Below are 20,936 nucleotides of genomic sequence, written 5' to 3' on the forward strand. Positions count from 1 at the left end.
CTCTAGTAAGACAAGCTGACATCTCTAGAATGTGCTTTCATATCAAGTTTTGTTTAATACTGACATGCCTGGATGGATGGATGCATGCATGGTGGATGGATGGGTGGGTTTTTGGATGGGTGGGTGGACGGATGGATGGGTAAGATGGATAGATGGGTGGATAAGATGGATGGTTAAGATGAATGGATGGTTAAGATAGATGGATGGACGGATGGACGGATGGATGGATGGATGGATGGATGGATGGATGGATGGATGGATGGATGGATGGATGGATGGATGGATGGATGGATGGATGGATGGGTGGGTGGGTGGGTGGTGGGTGGGTGGGTGGATGGGGATGGATGAAGGAAGGGTTTTGGATAAGTGGATGGCTAGATGGATGGATGGATGGGTGGGTGGATGGATGGATGGATAAGATGGATGGACAAATGGATAAGATAAATGGACAGATGGATGGATGGAGGAAGGTGGATACAATGGTGGATAAGATGGATGGACAGTTGGATAAATGGATGGATGGATGGGTGGATGGAATTGTGGATGGATGGATTGATGGATGGATGGATGGGTGTGTGGATGAATTGAGGGAGGGAGGGATGGGTATATGGATGGATGGAAGGGTAGAGGGTATGGGTAGATAGAAAAAATGGGTAGTTACGTCTTAGATTTTTTAATGTTTGAATGGATGGATGGACAGATTGATGGAATGGATGGATAGATGGACAGAAAGGTGGCTAAACAGATGGATAGACAGACAGATAGATAGAATGAATGATAATTGGGCATTAAAAAAATCCTACACAAGTTTATCCTCAATCCAACTATATTTAAAATCATCACCGTACAATTTTATACCGGTAAATACATCTATTTCTGGATATTTAATTACTGTAGAAACCCCAATAAGGCCCTGTTATTGTTTCTGGCTAGACAACTCTTAACTGATTGGCCCAGTGATAATCCACCAATGGCCGAAGGTCACTTGCCATTCATTGCTTAGTTGAATAATATTAAGCAAATGGGTGGTATAACAAGAGCAAGATAATTAGCTGAGTGGGGTCTGTTAGCCTGTAGGAGTTGCCTTTAAACCCAGAAACACAGTACTTTAGGGATAAAATATCAGTAGTTTAGCTCTGGATCAAAGGCAAAGTTCTGCTAATTGACATACAGATCCATAATTCCCGTTAAATGCTTTTCATGTCTATATTCGTGGTCGACTTAACCCAACAATTGTTTTCTTTGGATTAACCAGTGTATGGTTAAAGTTCAACTTTATAATGACTAGGGTTTTTAAAACATTATTTTGCAAAAAAAAAAAAAAAATACAAAAAAATAAAGAGTACTGTTGTGGTCATGTTTGTAGCAGACAATTTTGAATAAATAAAAGAGAAACATACATTGAAACCTGTCAAAACTCGATCACGCCAGGGTCTTAATATGTATTCGATTTAGACACGATTCTGTGTTTAGTGGGTCACATTTTAGAATTTATAAAATTTGGGAATATAAAACATGGCCAGTTTTGACAGGATTCCCTTTTTATCTGCTTATTAAATCTGAACTTGTAATATATTAGCTCCGTATTTTTAATTCTATTTTCATGCTTTTAACCTTCAACGAAAAAAAAGAAGAAAGTTTGTTTTGTTCAATGACACCACTAGAGCATATTGATTAATTAATCATCAGCTATTGGATGTCAAACATTTGGTAATTCTGATTCGTCATCAGAGGAAACTGGCTACATTTTTCCTAATGCAGCAAGAGATGTTTTATATGCACTTTCCTAAAGACAGGATAGTGCATACCATGGCCTTTGACCAGTTGTGGTGCACTGGTTGGCATGAGAAAAAAACAAAAACAAATGCACTACTTTAGTTGTTCCACCTACACTAGTACGTTCTTTAAAGTCTGACCCGGGTCACATTTAATAATACCACTGTATACTTGTCCCATCCAACTAACACCATACTGGCTGTGTTCACACCAGCAGTTTATACTGATTTCAAATCAATTCACCTTCTTCACCTAACTTAGCTGCTTATACATTGCACAAGCTCTTTAAAATATGTTAAACCATTTAAGTTATTTAATGAAATACAAACCATTTAAACATCAGTTTAATTCCCGGAATTAATCACTCGCAAAGTCAGAGATTAAGTCCGGGATGGGCGTGCCTGAACCTTCATACTGGTTTGCAGTGTGAACACTTTAAAACCAGTGGTAAAGTGTTTGCTTGATGCGCAGTTGGTGTGGGATCGATCCCCATCGGTGGGCCCATTGGGCTATTTCTCGTTCTAGCCAGTGCCCCACAACTGGTGTAACTAAAGGCTGTGGTATGTACTATCCTGTCTGTGGGATGGTGCATATAAAAGATCCCTTGCTGCTAATTAAAAAGAGTAGCCCATGAAGTGGCGACAGCGGGTTTCCTCCCTCAATATAACCATATAACCGTAAATAAAATGTATTGAGTGTGTCGTAAAATAAAACATTTCCTTCCTTGTAATTTTAACTAGTGTACAATGTTAACACCACTCTAAAATGATTTGAGTGTGAATGGTTTGAATCTACATAAAAATGCACTGGGATCAACAATTCAAAGAAAATGCATTTCATGCTCACATTCGCATGTATAATGATGACATCACTCTAAAATTATATGAATGTGAATAGATTGAAACAGTGTAAAAATGCACTGGAATATTGATATTCAAAATGAATGTCATTTGAAACCAATTTTTATGTGCTGTCATTTAGATACGTGCTGTAGGTCTAAATGTTGTTGTTAGGATGAGACCAGTATGCAATGTAACAAGGATAAAACTAGTAGAGCATATATATTTATATAGCCGACTAAGAATTGAACTCTCTCTCTCTCTATATATATATATATATACAGCATACAGATATATAACTGGGAAACAAATTCTGGGAGTGGATTGTTGCTAGGGTAACTAAAGACTACCCCGGTAGTGGATATATTGGGGTACTACAAAAATGACAAAAGTAAGACTATAAAATGTTTTGTTACTGCAGTATTACTAGGATGAAATAAAGTATACACTATAGAATATGATTACAATATAAAAAACAAAATGTTTGACTAGAAAATAGCAAGGGTAAAGACTATGACTCAACTTAATATGACTATAGCATTACATTGAAGACATTTTAAAAGTTTAAGCATGAGGCATCAGTATAGAATGATTAGTTTTGTTTTGTTTTTACAACACCACTGGAGCACATTAATTATTTAATCATCGGCTATTGGATGTCAAAGATTGATTAGTTTTTAATATATATATATATATATATATATATACACACATATACATATACATATACATATACATATACATATACATATACATATACATATACATATACATATACATATACATATACATACATACATACATACATACATATATATATATATATACACACATATGTACAGTCAAACCTGTCTTAAACAGTCACACAAGGGAGTAGAGAAAATCGACCAGTTAAGACAGGTGGCCACCGATTACAAGTTGCCACATATACAGTCTTTAAAACGTTTGTTGTTGTTTCTTTTTTTCTCCCATCTGTACTGACAATAAATTAGCTTTCAACATGTCACCTCCTTCAGAAATAAGGTGATCGGAATGTATTAATTTAACCGTCCTCAATAAGTTTGTTTTCTTGTTCCATTTAATTCCTACTTCATGCAGTGTATTGTCATAGTAAGTGAATCTCAAAATGTCAAGCTTAGCCTACCCAAAGGCAATCTGATGCATTCCATTTATACTTTCTTAATTGATACTCCGTAGAGATGTCAGGACTGAATGGGTACTAGTATTCCTGAAGGTGTAAAGATCAGTTATATTCTGCACCTTGTCATTGTTGTTAAAATATCCCTTTTATTTTCACTTTAATGTAGTTTTAAAAGGGGCGTAAATAGTAGTAACAACATACATTTATTTTGGTTAACCATTTTAAAAGAATGACTTTCTTTTATAAATGATTGAATTTAGATCATCTTGTTGACTTGGTGACTTGTTTTGTTCTTAGTCGGCTATTAACATTATACAAACTTGGGTGGATCTAATAAGATGTTGAAGGTAAGGTATTAGGATAATATAAATTACACCTCATGTTACAACAATAGAAAACATTTACTGTGTTTGCTTAATACAAGTATTTTAGCAATTTAGGTGGCCATTGGCTGCATTAGACAGGTGACCACTTATTACAGGTGTATTTACATTAGAATTGTTTGGGAGGGAAATAAGTAGCCACTTAAAGCTGGTGACCGCTGATTACAGGTGGCTGCTAGGACAGGTTTGATTGTACATGTAATTCATCAGTGGGTGATCTAACCTCAGCCTTACTGTTTTGGTGATGCACTGTTAACATTGTCCTCCTCATATTTAGTACCCACATGTATTTTTTAGCTTGGCTTAATACCCAGTGGGCAAAATAGAAAAATGGACCAAGTGTGCTGTAAAAGGTTTGCCACCTAAACTCATCAATCTACATATATCCAGGATCACAACCTAGGTGGACAACCTTGCAAACAAGCTACTTGAAATTTGTAGGTCGCTGTTAAATATGATGAACCACTACAAAATTTGTGCAGTGTTTTCCACTTGATCAATAGTAAGTCTTGAAACTTGTTGACTTTATGTTTGCAGATAATTCTAAGTGTATTTACGTGCCTATATGTCCTTTCAAGGTTCAAGCACATCCATTTCAAGCCAAATTCTAAGTATATTTAGTAAAGCCCCTTAATATTTTCTTGGCTGTAAAAATCAAAATTGTCCCCATAATGTTTTCTGTCCTGGGTCAGGCCACTGGCTATCCTGAGACGGGACCCGGACAGGCATGCTCGAAACTCCAGTGGTGCGAGTGCGAATAATTTTAACATCCTCATATACCACTAGAGTTTCGAGCATGTCCGTCCCGGGGCCTGTCTCTGGATAGCCAGTGACTTGCTCCGGGACAGATTCCAGTGCTATATGAGCATGTTAAATATATTGGATTGGACTGGATTGGATTAGAGTATTGTCTAGCTGTGCTTGGGCTTGGGACAGAAGGGTATTTACGGTACTTTAATTTTGATCCAATCAATGAAAAAGGAAATGGGGATTAGTGTAGCAAGCACTGTTCTGAATGGTCTTTCCTTTTGACGTTCCATTATTGCATTCATAAAATGCAAAATATACATGACCCTATAGTAACAATTTGAGTCATGCTGAAATTTAAGAATGAACTATCGTAAGCTTAAAACTGAATACCTTTTTTATTATAATATTAAAGCAATCTATGGAATGTCCACAAATTAAAGTTAATAGTTTTGGTAATTTACTAGAGTCAAAATTGTTTTGAACAGTTATAACAGACCACTAAAGTGGCTTCTATAGTATGGATTTGCAAAATACATGTTGTAAGAATACTTATTTATTTCATAAAAGTTGTATCCACATTAACATACTTGAATACCTTTTATACAATTTTAGTGTATTTTATTTCTGCATAATTAAGTAACACAAAGTGTTCCACATAATGTTTGTTGCAAATTCTCAAGTTTGAATTTTTAAAATGTTAAATTTATGTTACTATTTAAATATAAGAAATGAGAAAAGTTAAAATCAATAAAGGATGTTTTTTGTAATATAACAAAAAATTCAAGCAAAACAAAACAAAACAAAAAAAGAAAAATCAAACAACTAAAATCACACTAGTAAATGGATAAATTATAAAATGTTTGATATAAAAGAAATCGAAAACTGAAAACTGAAAAAAGAACTAAATCACAAACACACTAATTAAATTAACAGAAAAACGAACTGAAGAAAAATCATAACCATATTGAAGGAGAATTATAAATTGTTTTTACTGACAAAAACTAAAAGTTAAAAAAAAGTTTAAAAAAATTATAAACTGTTTAAACAATAAAAATGTTTCATGGGAAACAAAGTGTTGAATTTAACAAACCTCGTTGCCTTTTTCACCCTTTGGCCCTTTTTTGCCTCTGCGCCCTCTTCTACCCTGAAAGAAGTGGCAAGGAGCAAATTTAGCATGCAAAATTTACAAACTTCATGCCAAAATCTGACTGAACAAACCTGTTCTCCTTTTTCTCCTTTAAAACCAATCCTGCCCCTTCGGCCTCGCAATCCCTGAAATAAACTCTGAACATGGCAAAACTGAACTTCATGTTAACACTAATAAGAGGTTTTGAAGACAGATTAAAAAGTTAAAGTTTGTTTTGTTTAACATCATTAGAACCTTAATCTCAGGAGAAAACCTGCTACATTTTTCCATTAGCAGCAAGGGATCTTTTATATGCATGTTTCCAGAGACAAGACAGCACATACCAAGAATTCCCATACATGTAAACAAGTAATAAATAAAATGTGTCAGCAATATGCAGTGTCAATGCAACTACATGTACCTTCCACAATGTCTACTTAGTGATTTTGTTATCAGCAACATGATGTACTATAAGAGATGGGCTGATGTGCGAGATAAAATAAAACTACTGGTGGTCACTGTCAACAGGTTGTTGTGTCGCAAACAATGGTAGCATGTACCACTTGTGAAAGTGTATTATACAAATATCTTACTTAACACCACCACTGTTCAATAGGATAAAGTGTTACCTAGCCACTCTCACTCTCACACTCTTTCTCTTTCACCCCCCCCCCTCTCTCTCTCACACTGTCTCTCTCACCCCCCTCTCTCTCACACACACACACACACACACACTCTCTCTCTCTCTCTCTCTCTCAATATCACTATTTATGGGTCTCTCTCTCTCTCTCTCTCTCTCTCTCTCTCTCTCTCTCTCTCTCTCTCTCTCTCTCTCTCTCTCTCTCTCTCTCTCTCTCTCTCTCTCTCTCTCTCTCTCTCTCTCACTAGTTATGGGTCTCTCTCTCTCTGTTTAATATATATTATTAATATATATTATTATTTCCAAGTGACAGAATTTGAAAAACATTAAAGTAACAAGTAACATTATTAGAGTTGAGATTTACTTATTTAAGCATATTTTTTCAGTTTAACAGGTGTTTAAAGAAAACCCCACACATTCCAACTTTGTATTAAATAAATAGCCTGCTAGCAGATGGGGCTGTGGCCTAACAATAGAATTAAGCTATATAGTTTGTCTTGTTTAAAACCACCACCACTGGAACACACTGATTTATTCATTTTAGTGTTACTGCGAACCAGCTATATACAGTAAAATCCCGCTATTGCGACCATCAGCAGGAGTTATAAAATGACTGACTAGTTCAAAAGTAATACCTTCGTCTTTCGAACTAAATAAATATAAGACTATTTAATTGCTAGTTTGAGCAACACATATACCTGCAATTAACTTTTACACCATAGCGTGGACAACTAGGCATGTTATTTATTCTTTGTCGCTTATGTAAATATGCATTTGTGGGGTCCAAATGTACTGAAAACGACCATTGGGTTTGACTTTACTGGTCATAATCCATAACAGTGGGGTGGTCTTAATACCAGGGTAGTTTTACTATTAAATAATAAGGAAATATTCTGATCTTGAAAATATTGGTCTGTATAGTGCAGTGGTCTTAGTACTAAGGGTGGTCGTTAGGTGGGGTTTTACTGTATAATACAGGGTTTCAAATGAAGCACTACACATTTTTACATGGATTGTGTACAACTAAAATTGTGGGAGGAATAATGGAAAGGTTTCAGGCAAGCTCATTTTGCCTGAATATCTATCGTTTTCGCCCAAATTTTAGGATTTGGCACTAATATATTTATAAAAACACAACAGCATTTTAACTCCTGATTATTAGTTTATCTTTATAACATTTTAAGATGCGTGTGCAGGAAGTGGGTCGACCCTACCCCCACCCCCACCCCCAGCTCAAGCAGATTCTCTTGTTTTTTTTCAATACATACTCAGGCGGAGCATGACTGAAATCCCCTATAAGCTTCACTAGTCAGGCCCCCTCCCCAATTACTAAAATTCTAGCACACACGCCTGATTTTTTAATGCATTAAAAACAAAGAAAGACAAAAAGAATAAAATGTATATACATGTGTACATGTATTCACTCAGTACTGATTAAAAAAAGTAAAGTTTGTTTTATTTAATGACGCCACTAGAGCACATTGATTTTTTATCTTATCATCGGCTATTGGACGTCAAACATATGGTCATTCTGACACTATTTTTAGAGGAAACCCGCTGTCGCCACATAGGCTACTCTTTTTACGACAGGCAGCAAGGGATCTTTTATTTGTGCTTCCCACAGGCAGGATAGCACAAACCATGGCCTTTGTTGAACCAGTTATGGATCACTGGTCGGTGCAAGTGGTTTACACCTACCCATTGAGCCTTGCGGAGCACTCACTCAGGGTTTGGAGTCGGTATCTGGATTAAAAATCCCATGCCTCGACTGGGATCCGAACCCAGTACCTACCAGCCTGTAGACCGATGGCCTGCCACGACGCCACCGAGGCCGGTCAGTACTGATTAATACCAGTATGAATGTAATATGTAATTTGGAAAAGGAAAAAGGGAAACTGGCAGAAAAAACAAAAAACAGCACAACAAAACAAGACAATGACGAATGTAGAGCACCTGTACGTATTTAATCACACAGTCAACATAATTGTTCAAGCAAACAAAACATAGCTAGTTGGAATATCATTTGCTGTATTCTAAAAATCACTTCGTCATTATTAATGAAAATCGCACCACATGCAAGCAATGTTTACGACTACTGTCAAATTGTATGACGGGGAACTGTGCTGTCACATGACCTGTTGTTTATAAATGGAAATAGGGGAATGGCGCTTTTCGACGACTGTTTATGCTGTGTTATTACAACTATTTGATTGTGTTTGTACCTGTTTTAGACATGAAAATTGATACTTATTTTATTTTAATGCAACTGTCATAATGTAGTTCATATATAATAGTATGTTATGACAAATGTATACAGATAAAAGTAACAGCTACAAAAAACCAACAAACAATAACAAACAATAGCACGCACCATTTGACAGGTCATTTGTATTTTCAAAAAACATAAGACCTATGACAATAATTTCATTCTAAGAAAGAAAGACATTTTTATTTAACGATACACTCATCATATTTTATTTACGGTTATATGGCGTCAGACATATGGTTAAGGACCACACAGTTATTGAGAGAGTAAACCCGCTGTCGATTAGCAGCAAGGGATCCTTTATATGCAACATCCAACAGACAGGGTAATACATATCACGGCCTTTAATATACCAGTCATGGTGCACTGACTGGAACGAAAAATAGCCCAATGGGCCCACCGACGGGGATCGATCCCACACCAACTGCGCATCAAGCGAATGTCGTACCACTGGGCTACATCCCTCCCAATTTCATTCTAAGACTATATTCACTGACATTTCCTTACTTCACAAAAATGTCAAAAGTTTATATAGAAAATGATTTTAAAATGAAAACAATGCTAAATGACATCATAGTGATGATGCTTGACGTGTATACACATCAACATCAGGAAACGGGTTAATAAAGTGATGTTATTAAAGTGTTGTATAAAAGTAGAAGTTGTTTTAAAAAGAATTAATTGTGTGGTGCAGAAAATTACATGTATTTGTATTTTGAAAAATTTGGCCACATAAAAAACATGATGGTTACACCATATGGATTAATGTTATAAATATTTAATAATTAATTCGCTTTAGTTATGTTTGTGTCATGTCATGTCAAAGAAGCACCACACACTTTACAAATTAACATTTTGTAATTATTATTAATTTTTTTTATTGCATTGTTATATAATGTAACTATAAAATTATTAAATGCAAATTAATAAAATGTTAAAAGTTTGATTACACCCAAGTCCTCATTTGAGTTCTAGAGATACTGAGTGACTTAGATCCCGTAAAATGTCAAACAAAATCAATCAATCTGTATGAAAAAAGTCATATGCATGCTTTATAAAATTATAAATTTCAAGTAAAATCACACTTTTAATACATATTTACAAGCAAAAATCCTGAAGATCCAATTTTCCTGTTTTGCTGTTAAAGAAAACAGCCTTGTTATTCAAAATAATTTTACAGAAATAGAAATCTGTTAGAATACTATAACAGAAATTTAAAACTGTCCTTTTAATGTGAGATCTCCATGACAACAGTCAGATTTTAAACACAGAATATCAATAATAACAAAAACCAGCGACCGACAAGCATTCTTAGTGTATTACTAAAGCAATACATGGCCCAAAATCCATGAAACACAAAATGGCTACTGTCATCAAAAAAGTAATACCGTACTTAAACCTATATTTCGCCTTTTCACGTTGTAAAGGTGAGACAAAATATGTTCTTTTAGTGTCTGGGATCCATCCACATCAGTGGGCCCATTGGGCTATTTCTCGCTCCAGCCACTGCACCATGACTGGTATATCAAAGGCCATGGTATGTGTTATCCTGTCTGTGGGATGGTACATATAAAAGATCCCTTGCTGCTAATCAAAAAGAGTAGCCCATGAAGTGGCGACAGTGGGTTTCCCCTCTCTATATCTGTATGGTCCTAAACCATGTGTCTGACGCCATATAACCACAAAAGAAATGTGTGGAGTGCATCATTAAAATAAAAAAAAACTGTTATTAATTAAATCTATTTATAAATTTTAGTAATTTTTTAATTATTATTACTAATATCTAATTATCAGAAACATGCATAAAATTAGATTTTTTTTCTTCTAATTTTCATTGTTATTCACACTTACATAGTACTATCACAACAACAATGCTATACGACCCCGAGTCATAACCTACACTGCAGAATTATCTCCTCTTGCCGGATTTATAACATACACCCGCACATGAGTAGACCGTATATCCTTGTATTTGATTCTGCAGTCCTACATTACGGTCGTGTTCATGGTAGCTCATAAAACGTTTTAAATTTGTGTATTAAATTGTAATTGTTTTTTTCTCTGTTTACGTTTTCTTTTACTCCTTCATACAAAGTTATTTCGGGGGCACGTTGAATAAGACTATTAATAATAAAAGGTATACTTTGGATTTAAGTTGATAATACATATATGTGTGTTATTGGTATGTGTTATCATAAATAACAAATGGTGTTCTCACCAACTGGTGAGGAAGAAATGGGTTTTTTTTATAAAAACAGTTTTTAAGATACAAATGTATATGGTATTTAATGGACATGGATGTTATATTCTTATCTTCAAAAACCTGGTTTAAAATAAATTTACAGTCAACCCTCTTTATAATGGCCATGTTGGTGCTATACAGATCTTGCCGTTATATTGAATTTGCCATTATAACGATCGTAAAGAGTTAGCTCCCTCAGTTTGGCAAGTAATTGTTAATTTTATTACTGGCCTCGGTTGTGCAGTGGTTAAGCCTGGACTACAGGCTGGTGGGTACAGGGTTCGCAGCCTGGTACCAGCTCCAACCTAAAGCGAGTTTTTAAGAGCTCAATGAGTAGATGCAAGGCCATTACATCATCTTCTCTCTCACTAACTAATAACCAACTAACAACTACATGTGTATAGATAAACAAAAACAATTCTTGCTAACTGACAGTTTGGGATATATGAATACCGACCATTTTTCATTCCTTTACGATTTATATGGGGTAAATGTCACAGCCTCTGGCAAACTGACACCACACAGAAAAGTGAAAAACGAGTAACCAATGCCAAAGAAAGTCACCGTAAACACACACAGAATGAAATTGCTAGCCATTTCAGCAAAGAATGGGAGAGATTCTAAGCAGGTTGACAGTTGGAGACATTTTGCGAGAAATTATGTTACAGTACGTGATATTCGAATTGTTGTGGAAGCAAAACATATTGATATGTTGTTCCCAGTAAAAGTGTGCCGGAACCTAAATATTCCATAATAATGAATACCTTTATAATGAGAGTTGACTGTATACATCTTTTTCAAATGAAACTTTTTTTTATAGCATTTAAACTTGTAGTTAACTTATATATGTCATAAGTCATAGAAAGCAATTTATTTTAGTCATGTTTATTTTTTTAGCACCTAGGAAATCACAAATGAGCAGCCAATTAGATGTCTTTAAACCTATCTCCCCTATTGGGATACTGCTGTATGATATAATGATTTATTATCTACAAATGTAATATTTTAGAAGTAACATCATTTATTTCAAAAACAAATAAAACTTATTTAATTCCTCTTTTTTTTTGACAGATAAAGGAACTCTCTGCAATATATAATTTTGAAAAGGAAAATTCAGAATATAGTCTCTTTAAAACAAAACATTTACAACTGTGGTCCCCAAACCTCACTCGTGAACCCTCATCTCAGGATAGTCTCTTTAAAACAACACATTTATAAATCTGAATGACAAAACCGTATTCCGATCTCAAAATCGTATCTCTGCACATAGCAGAGCCGAAAGGACATTCTACAAAGTCCCCAAACCTCACCTGTGAACCCTTGTCTCCTTTAGATCCCTTTTCACATGAACAACTCCCACTTCCTCCTGATCCGGATCCCATGGGGCCTGGTGGACCTGGAGGGCCCTATTACAGGATAAAGCAATCAGAAACAACATTAAAATCTTTGTTACCATGAATTTAACAGTTTTACTCTTCTTTTTTTTTAAATATACATTTACTATTAACATGGTATAAGGAATTCCATATTGATGATGCATATACAGGCTCAGCCTTCACAGAAAATTTGTACAACCTCCTGCCTAGTTAACAAAAAAGGGAGACAACTAATTAAATTAGTAAATTTGCCACATGATACCAGTTTAGATTCAAAGAAAATATTTTTGACATACACTGTAAACAAAGTTTCACTCAATTGCCTGTAGTTCATAATTAATGTTATTATTTCTAAATTTTGTATATTATTCTCTGATGGCTAAATGTTTTGCCAATGATCCCCAGTTTTGTTAACAATAATCATTACAAAACCTGCTATTAGCCATAGACCTATAGTAAATAATATCATCTATTTAACCACTGTATAAAATAAAGGTTGTAATATACCAGTATAATAATACAGTTTACATGCAAAAGTTGGGAAAATAAAAATGAAAAATATTGAGTCTACAGCTAAATGATTGTCATAAAGTTGGAAAACTACAAGACTAATAATACTACATTGTATACAGGTATATCGCTATTCTAAACTGAAAAATTGTTTTAAAAAAACAACAAAAAAAAACCCCTGGATTGTCAGTGCACATGAAATTGGACATTTATTTTACAGTACACTAACCATATTGAAATATTGAAACTGAAAAGTTGTGAGATTAAGATTTATATTGTTGAACTGCAACTAGAAAACCATCAAAGTAGAACCATATTATCAATGTCAAAACTGAAAGTTGTAAGTCTAAAGCTAGACTGTCATATTGAAACTGGAATATTGTGATCTTGTCATATGAAAATTGAACTGATGCGAAATTAAAGCTAGATTGTCATATTATACGGTCAGACTTTTAACAGTATGTGTGAAAATAAATTGAAACACTATGGACTAAAGCTGCAGTGTTATATGAAAACACAGAAGGTCTTCAGAAAACAAAGCCATACTCATATGTACTCTGAACTACTGTAAACCAGGAAAAAATTGCGTGCATATTAATTTCACGTCATTCTTGCCCAAGTCGCGAAATTTATATGTACGCATTATTTTCACACGCATTATTTTTTTTACAGAAGAGGTTTGTTTTGTTTAACAACACCACTGGAGCAGATTGATTAATTAATCATCAGCTACTGGATGTCAAACATTAGGTAAATTATGACTCGTAGTCATCAGACGAAACCCGCTACATTTTTCCTAATGCAGCAAGGGATCTTTTATAAGCAACATCCCACAGACAGGATAGCACATACCATGGCCTTTGACATACCAGTCGTGGGGCACTGGCTGGAACGAGAAATAGCCCAATGGGATCGATTCCAAACCGATCGCGCATCAAGCAAGTGCGTTACCACTAGGCTTCGCGAAGTTTAAATGTCACAAACATGCGCTAAGGTGCATATTCACGAAAAAAACCCACCGCAATACTAAACCAGATTACAGCATGACTGATAAATATGTTATATGATGAAATTTAATGAAATCGAAATGTATGTCTAGTTTTCTTTAACAACTAAGGAAAGTTGACACTTGTTTAATTTATTAATCCAACTGTAACTTACAAAGTATTTTACTTCATAAAAACTCTAACCTAATAAAACAAAGGTTACAGTTAAAAGGTTATACCTAGTAAACAAATGTTTTATCTCACATTTCCACTAATATGCATATATTAGTTATTTTACCTTGCATTTAACTAAAGTTAAAAAAAAATTTGTTTAACAACACTGCTAGAACTCCTTAATTAATTACTGACCATTGGATGTATTTAAGTACAAGTTTAAAATATATATAAATATATATAATGAGTGAAAATTAATTGGATAAGTTTTTAAACAAGTTGTAAGATAAATGGTATCTAATGAACACAAATGTATTCTATTTCTTACACATCCTCAAAAACCAAGGTTTATACCAACTAAAACATATTTACAGCCCTTTGCAAGGCAGTCACAGAACAATCTGTTTCAGATGTACTAATATTGTTGGAAGGTATGGCTCTGGTGATCGGGCTTGGTAGCAGTAACCTATAGGTTACGACACATTCATCATGACCCGGTGTGAGAAACACTACATATCCATATAACACAGGTGTTTTCTACCAGATAGCACAGCTAGGTGTTCACCGGTCAACACAATCACTATCAAAATATGTTGTTTTGACCGTTGTTGTTTTTCAATATAAGGACTATTACAGATACCAAAATTATTTTGTCAGAAAAACACTTAATGGTTTGAAATAAATATTTAGGACAGGTACTTTCAAGATTTCAGGCAAAAAGACATATTTTACTGAACATAAAGTTACATTTTATACTTGTTTTTGTGGGAGATTTGTTTTGGTTTTTGTGGGAGATGGGTATCGGTAAACTCTTCATCAAGGGTTAATTTTCTGGATTCAGTTTAAGCATGTATAGCTTATTTTTAATGTTTTTGACCAATTTATCACTACAGCAGAAAAGTGGACTGATTTTTGTTTAATAAATTATAATTTGTAAACATGTTAATGTATTTAAGGTATCCATCATGACTTCGCATAAGCTGTGCATGATAAGCTGATTCCATATTTGACCATTTCTCACCAGACCTTTAAATCTGCAGAGGTTTTAATGGGGTGGAGGTAGGGAATCTTATGCACCTTAAAGAATAATGCAGTCATATTTGAGATTACATAGAACAGTATAGATTTTTTTTTTTTTTCAATGTTTCTCGCTAGCTATGCATTTCCACAGCCAATTTCAATACCACAATAATCACAAATCTCTATTAAATCTCTATTAAAATTACTGCATAAAATAATTATATTATTTTATTACCCATATGGACTAAAATATCAGGATAATATTTTTTTGATAATTGCAGTGTGCAGATTGCTTCTACAGCCGCTGATTGACTAGCATAAAAATTACAACATTTGGTTGGTTGTTTGCTATAGCCGGAACTTCACCCATTCATTTAATACAGTGTGTTTCCATTCATGAGTCAAGATTCCACATACAGTATATGATCTACAGAAATTTACAGGAAAATTATGACTCATTTGTTTCATAAATATGAAATGGAATATTTTCATAAGCAGCAGCATTAATATATATGACAACATAATTTTAAGAAATTATTTTGGTAATGTGATGTAATGCCTGACAGAATTGCTTTAAACAGATAGCAGAGGGATTTTTATATTAAAAAAACAGTTAAATATGATAATAAAGAGAATAACCATCTCGCTACGAAGTGATGAATTATCTGTCCCTCGTGAATGAATGTTGTAAAACCCTTGCCAGAGGTTTGGGTTTACAATATTCATTCAATCAGGACACATAATTTGTAATTCCTCATTGTTTGTCATTGTTTGTTAGTTATCCTCCAAGTTTGTTCAACTTTGGTATTATTATATTGTAGAAATGTTTTACTTATTACCTCAAAATAACCAGAGAATAATCTTAAAGAGTAAAAAATTTAAGACAGTCTGTGCTACATTCATTTAAGACCAACATTCTGAGGAATTAGCAGAAAATGCATATCGTCTATTCTAAAATAACTGTCGAACAATCTACATCTATAAACCAAAATATTTTCTAGCAGGCAATTTAAAAAATAAATTAAGATATATTCTTTAAAAAAACCAAGGTCTACATTAAACAGGCGTATTGCAAAGAAAGAGGCATAAATCAAATGAAGTCCATTTTAATGACAAGGCACCGCTCAAATAAGGTCTATGTAATCACATAACTATTCATGCTTTTAACTGTAGTCATGCTTTGGTCTGCTATGTTGTTTTACCCAAATGCAAATGTTAAATGAATCTGGATTTTAAACAATTGAATAAATGTCAAAGCATCGGCTAAAATATGGGTTGAAGTTTTAATTTGGAATTGAAATGAACATTACTTTATGAAATTATTAAAACAGAAAAATTATCTGTTTAGTGTATCATTTGTTAAAGAATTGAATAGCAGTTTGAAATGGTTTTCTCTGTTCTTCAAAATATAAAATGTGGAAGTAAAAAAATCTGTTTTTAGCTGTTAAATAAGCTGCCATTTATTACAAAATTTATAGCCCATGTAAAATAACTTTTGACATGAAAGAGAATCATTTGAAGAAGGTCATAAAGATTGAAGGTCATGGTTGTGAATTGAATATGCTTAGGGGCCGTCCATAATTTCCAACATTTTAACAAGCATACAAAGCGTACGTGGGGGGTGGTTGGGGTGGGGGTGGCTGTTTCTAGGAGCCAGCGTACACTTTTTCTGAAAATGAAAAATGTTGATCAACATTTTTCATTTGGGGATGTACACTTTTAGGGGGAGGGGGGTGGTCAAAAGTGTATGGTTTGTACGCTCGTGAAAATGTTGAAAATTATGGACGGCCCCTTACCGGTGTCCCTGTTTTCCAAATTAAAAATATATGCTTAACTTTGATATAGACTGTACAAAGCCAAGTTATGACCTTTCAAATACATTTAATAATAATGGGTCTTTTGTGGGGGTTTTTTGCTTCTATTTTTTTTTTTCATTTAATAAAAAATGAAACCTGGCAAATATTTAAATCATCAATTTATAAATATTCAACAAAAGAAATTACCAAATAAACTAAACCTAAAAAAGTTTGTGAAACTCATCATTTCTCCTTCATTTCACCTATGGTACGATCCGGATACTGTCATGTTTAGCGTGATGTGGTAACTGGTTATAATTAGCCAATCAACTCTCATAAATCTGTTCTTTTTTTATAATCAAATTCATATCTTTTGATGGTTGTAATTTCTAGTTATTATAATTAGTTGGGTTTTTTTTATTTATGATTGAAAGGTTTATTAATATTACAAAATATTCAGTTAAAACAGACCTAACAGTAACAGTTTTCGGTGATCTCAGAACTGTGGCAAAATAGAAATGCCTAATAGTAAGCTATTCATATTCCACCTATAAAACATAACAGTAATTTGAAATAGCCACTTTCTTTAAATTCTGTTTAAGCTATGTTTTACATTTACTCACTACAGTGACACACACAGAGAGAGAGAGAGAGAGAGAGAGAGAGAGAGAGAGAGAGAGAGAGAGAGAGAGAGAGAGAGAGAGAGAGAGAGAGAGAGAGAGAGAGAGAGACAGAGAGAGAGAGAGAGAGAGAGACAGAGACAGACAGACAGACAGATCGAGGGCGGGAGGGAGGGTGGGAGAGAGAGAATGCACATGTTGCATGAATGAAAACATAATTGGAGTCAATTCTTAAATAAAATTATAAATAATATTTGCCATGAAATTAAGATGATGTTAAAAGAATGTAAAAAATTAAAAAAGAAAAGAACAAAAGAAGCATTTCATAAAACTATATAGATTCCCCTAGCATTCATTTGGGTCACATATTAAACATTTACAAAACTTTAAAAATTAATATCTGATTACATTAAAACAACATATTATTAAACCAATACTTATCTGCTTAAAGAAAAATGTGACCTATGCAGGGATTTCTAGTTATTATTTTATGTAACAAGAAAACAAAAGACGGTGAAATACATTTACAGCTGTTGTTTTTTCACAATTAAGATGAACATAAAATGATACCATTTTTAATAAATGTATACTACCATTTTTAATAAATGTATACTTAATAAATATAATGTCCCCATACAATCGTTGTTTAAACAAATCATCAATTGATTTACATAAGGATACCCTTTTCTTTCTACTTTATAAAAACATTAGTCAATAAAACTTTAAATAACTGTATTTCTCAAACTATTTTTGGTTTCTTTCAATATTTAATTTACTAGTGTTAAAAACACAATCCTGGGTTTATATGAAGGTGTGTGATGTATACAATATGAAAATAATACAACATATTTAATTAAGAAGTGAATGAATGAACGAATGTTTAACGACACCTCAGCACGAAAAATACATTGGCTATTGGGTGTCAAACTATGGTAAATGCAAAAACAATAATTAAGAAGTGAATATACAGTGAAACCTGTCTAAACCAGACCCTGAACAACAGTCAGGTTTCATGGTTCTCGAATTTTACTAAATTCTTAATATGTGACCCTTTAAACATGGGATCCTGTCTAAATCAGATAAATATTAGGTCCTCGGTATATGATCTGGTTTAGACAGGTGTCAATGAATTTAGAAATCCAGCACAGGTCACAAACAGTATTCACAGTTCTAATGAACCAAATATTTTATTCTTCCAAGATCAATTTTACAATAAAAATATTATTCAGTTCTTTCTAGTTTTTAAACAAAAATATTTCATAATTTAAACTTAAAGAGAAAACAAAAATTCTAATGAACAAAGTGTAAGTTGTCTCCCTTGTAATTAAGCAAAATGAATTTTTGAAAACTTAAAAGAAAAAAAAACATTCCAATAAACAAAGTGTAAGTTGTCTCCCTTGTAATAAAGCAAAATGAATTTTTGAAAACAAAGAATACAAAAACGCAGTAAGAACATAAAAGACTAAAACTCTGACCCCCAACTAGCTGTCATGCGACGAACACAACACTATGCAGTGCTGCTGCAGACTCTACATAGCTACAGACCATGCAGCAACAACAACGTGCCAACTCACCCTGAGCCCCGGTTTGCCCACCACACCCGGGTAGCCGGGCTTGCCAATCGGGCCCTCCGCCCCCTAGTAGGTAAAGTGCATGGCAGTGCGTCAGCAGTGTCACATCCCACATTAGCATACATTTATAGTCACTTTTTTTCAAGCTGATACCACCAAAGAAACAACTCTCTCTTTTTTTAATGATATGGGTGTATATATATATATATATATATATATATATATATATTATTATTATTCCAAGATCAATATTACAATAAAATATTATTCAGTTCTTTCTAGTTTTTAAACAAAATATTTTATAATTTAAACTTAAAAGCAAAAAAAAAAGTCTAAAGAACATTCAGATTTGGTCTCACATGCAAAAACAAAAATTGTTGACTAAAACATTTTATAATATGTATATAAAAATACAATTAGGCACCATCTGGCTCCTCAATGGAAAAATTATCATAAAGAGCTGATATATGTTACCTCTATTTCGTATGTGACAGTACAGTTTTGATGTTGGTCAATTTGTTCATGGTAAATCAAACCTCAATTCAATATCTCAGTCTAATATTGTTTTTAACATCTTATTAAATTATAATTTGAACACAGTACCAAACCTTGATCAGTAACTTTGTCTTGGTACACTGGTAAATATCACGGCATGTCATTTGAGAAACAGGGTCATACATTTCACAATAAGATTTGCTAGATTCTGTCAGCATTTAATAATATTTTTTGGAAAAATCTACTTGGGGATATTTATCAATAATTTAAGTTTATTAATAATATATTATTTTAACATATAACTCTTGTAGTGCTGGGCTTTGAACCACAGACCTCATGTGCAAGAGACCGGGTTATATCTCTATTGCTGTGCTAAGAAAACACATGGTTGGCTTCAAATGTCACGGAGGAGATTCGAACCAAGAACCTTTTGTATTAAGCTAGAATGCAGATCTCAACTAAATGACCTAACAGGGAAATTCACATCATCTACTGTCAGTACCCAATACAAACACTACAGTAGAATTATATCAGGTCCATTTTAGTGGCCTGTAATTTGTCATATATTACAGCAAGCTCTATTTCATGTCAGCTAGTATATTATAGTAAACGTTTTCTTGTTTCTATGGTAATATCAGCTTTGAAAAATAAGTTTCACAACATTTACACAAGAGTGCCACATATTCATAAAAGTACAATTACATTTTTAGCCTTAAACACAACACATAAAATTTATAGACTTCCCATTATTAATGAATTTTTAAATGTTATGACTAAAAACTAAAAGTTTTTTTGTTTTTTTTCTATTTTGTTTTAAATAAAAGTTTGTGTGTTAACTACTAACCGTTTGACATAATTATACTACTGGCATGATCAATGAAATGGCAGATAAATAACTGAATTAAAATCAATGTCATGTCACCCATAATTTGTGTATAAGTTTACAATGAAAAACAAGAAAAAATGTTTGTTTTGTTTAACAACATCACTAGAGCACATTGATTTATTAATCATCGGCTATTGGATGTGAAACATATGGTCATTGTGACACAGTCATAGAGAGGAAACCCGCTACATGTTTCCATTAGTAGCAAGGGATATTTTATATGCACCATCCCACAGATAGAATAGCACATATCATGGCTTTTGATATACCAGTCGTGATGTACTGGCTGGAACAAGAAATAGCCCAATGGGCCCACTGACGAGGATCGATCCTAGACTG

General features: G+C 33.6%; 1 protein-coding gene across 5 annotated transcripts in view; it reads right to left on the reverse strand.

The window, feature by feature from the left end:
- Nucleotides 1–20,936, reverse strand: part of LOC121379010 (collagen alpha-1(XIII) chain-like) — a 193,823-nt gene that overhangs the window by 24,475 nt on the left and 148,412 nt on the right. For all 5 annotated transcript variants that reach the window (XM_041507442.1, XM_041507444.1, XM_041507441.1 and 2 more), the window contains 2 exons: nucleotides 12,474–12,569; nucleotides 5,980–6,033 (listed from right to left, as the gene is read on the reverse strand). In XM_041507442.1, coding sequence (XP_041363376.1) covers nucleotides 5,980–6,033; nucleotides 12,474–12,569 — 150 coding nt within the window. The remainder of the gene's footprint in view (nucleotides 1–5,979; nucleotides 6,034–12,473; nucleotides 12,570–20,936) is intronic.

The sequence above is a fragment of the Gigantopelta aegis genome, chromosome 8 (genome assembly GCF_016097555.1).
Source record: "Gigantopelta aegis isolate Gae_Host chromosome 8, Gae_host_genome, whole genome shotgun sequence".
Lineage (NCBI taxonomy): Eukaryota > Metazoa > Mollusca > Gastropoda > Neomphalida > Peltospiridae > Gigantopelta > Gigantopelta aegis.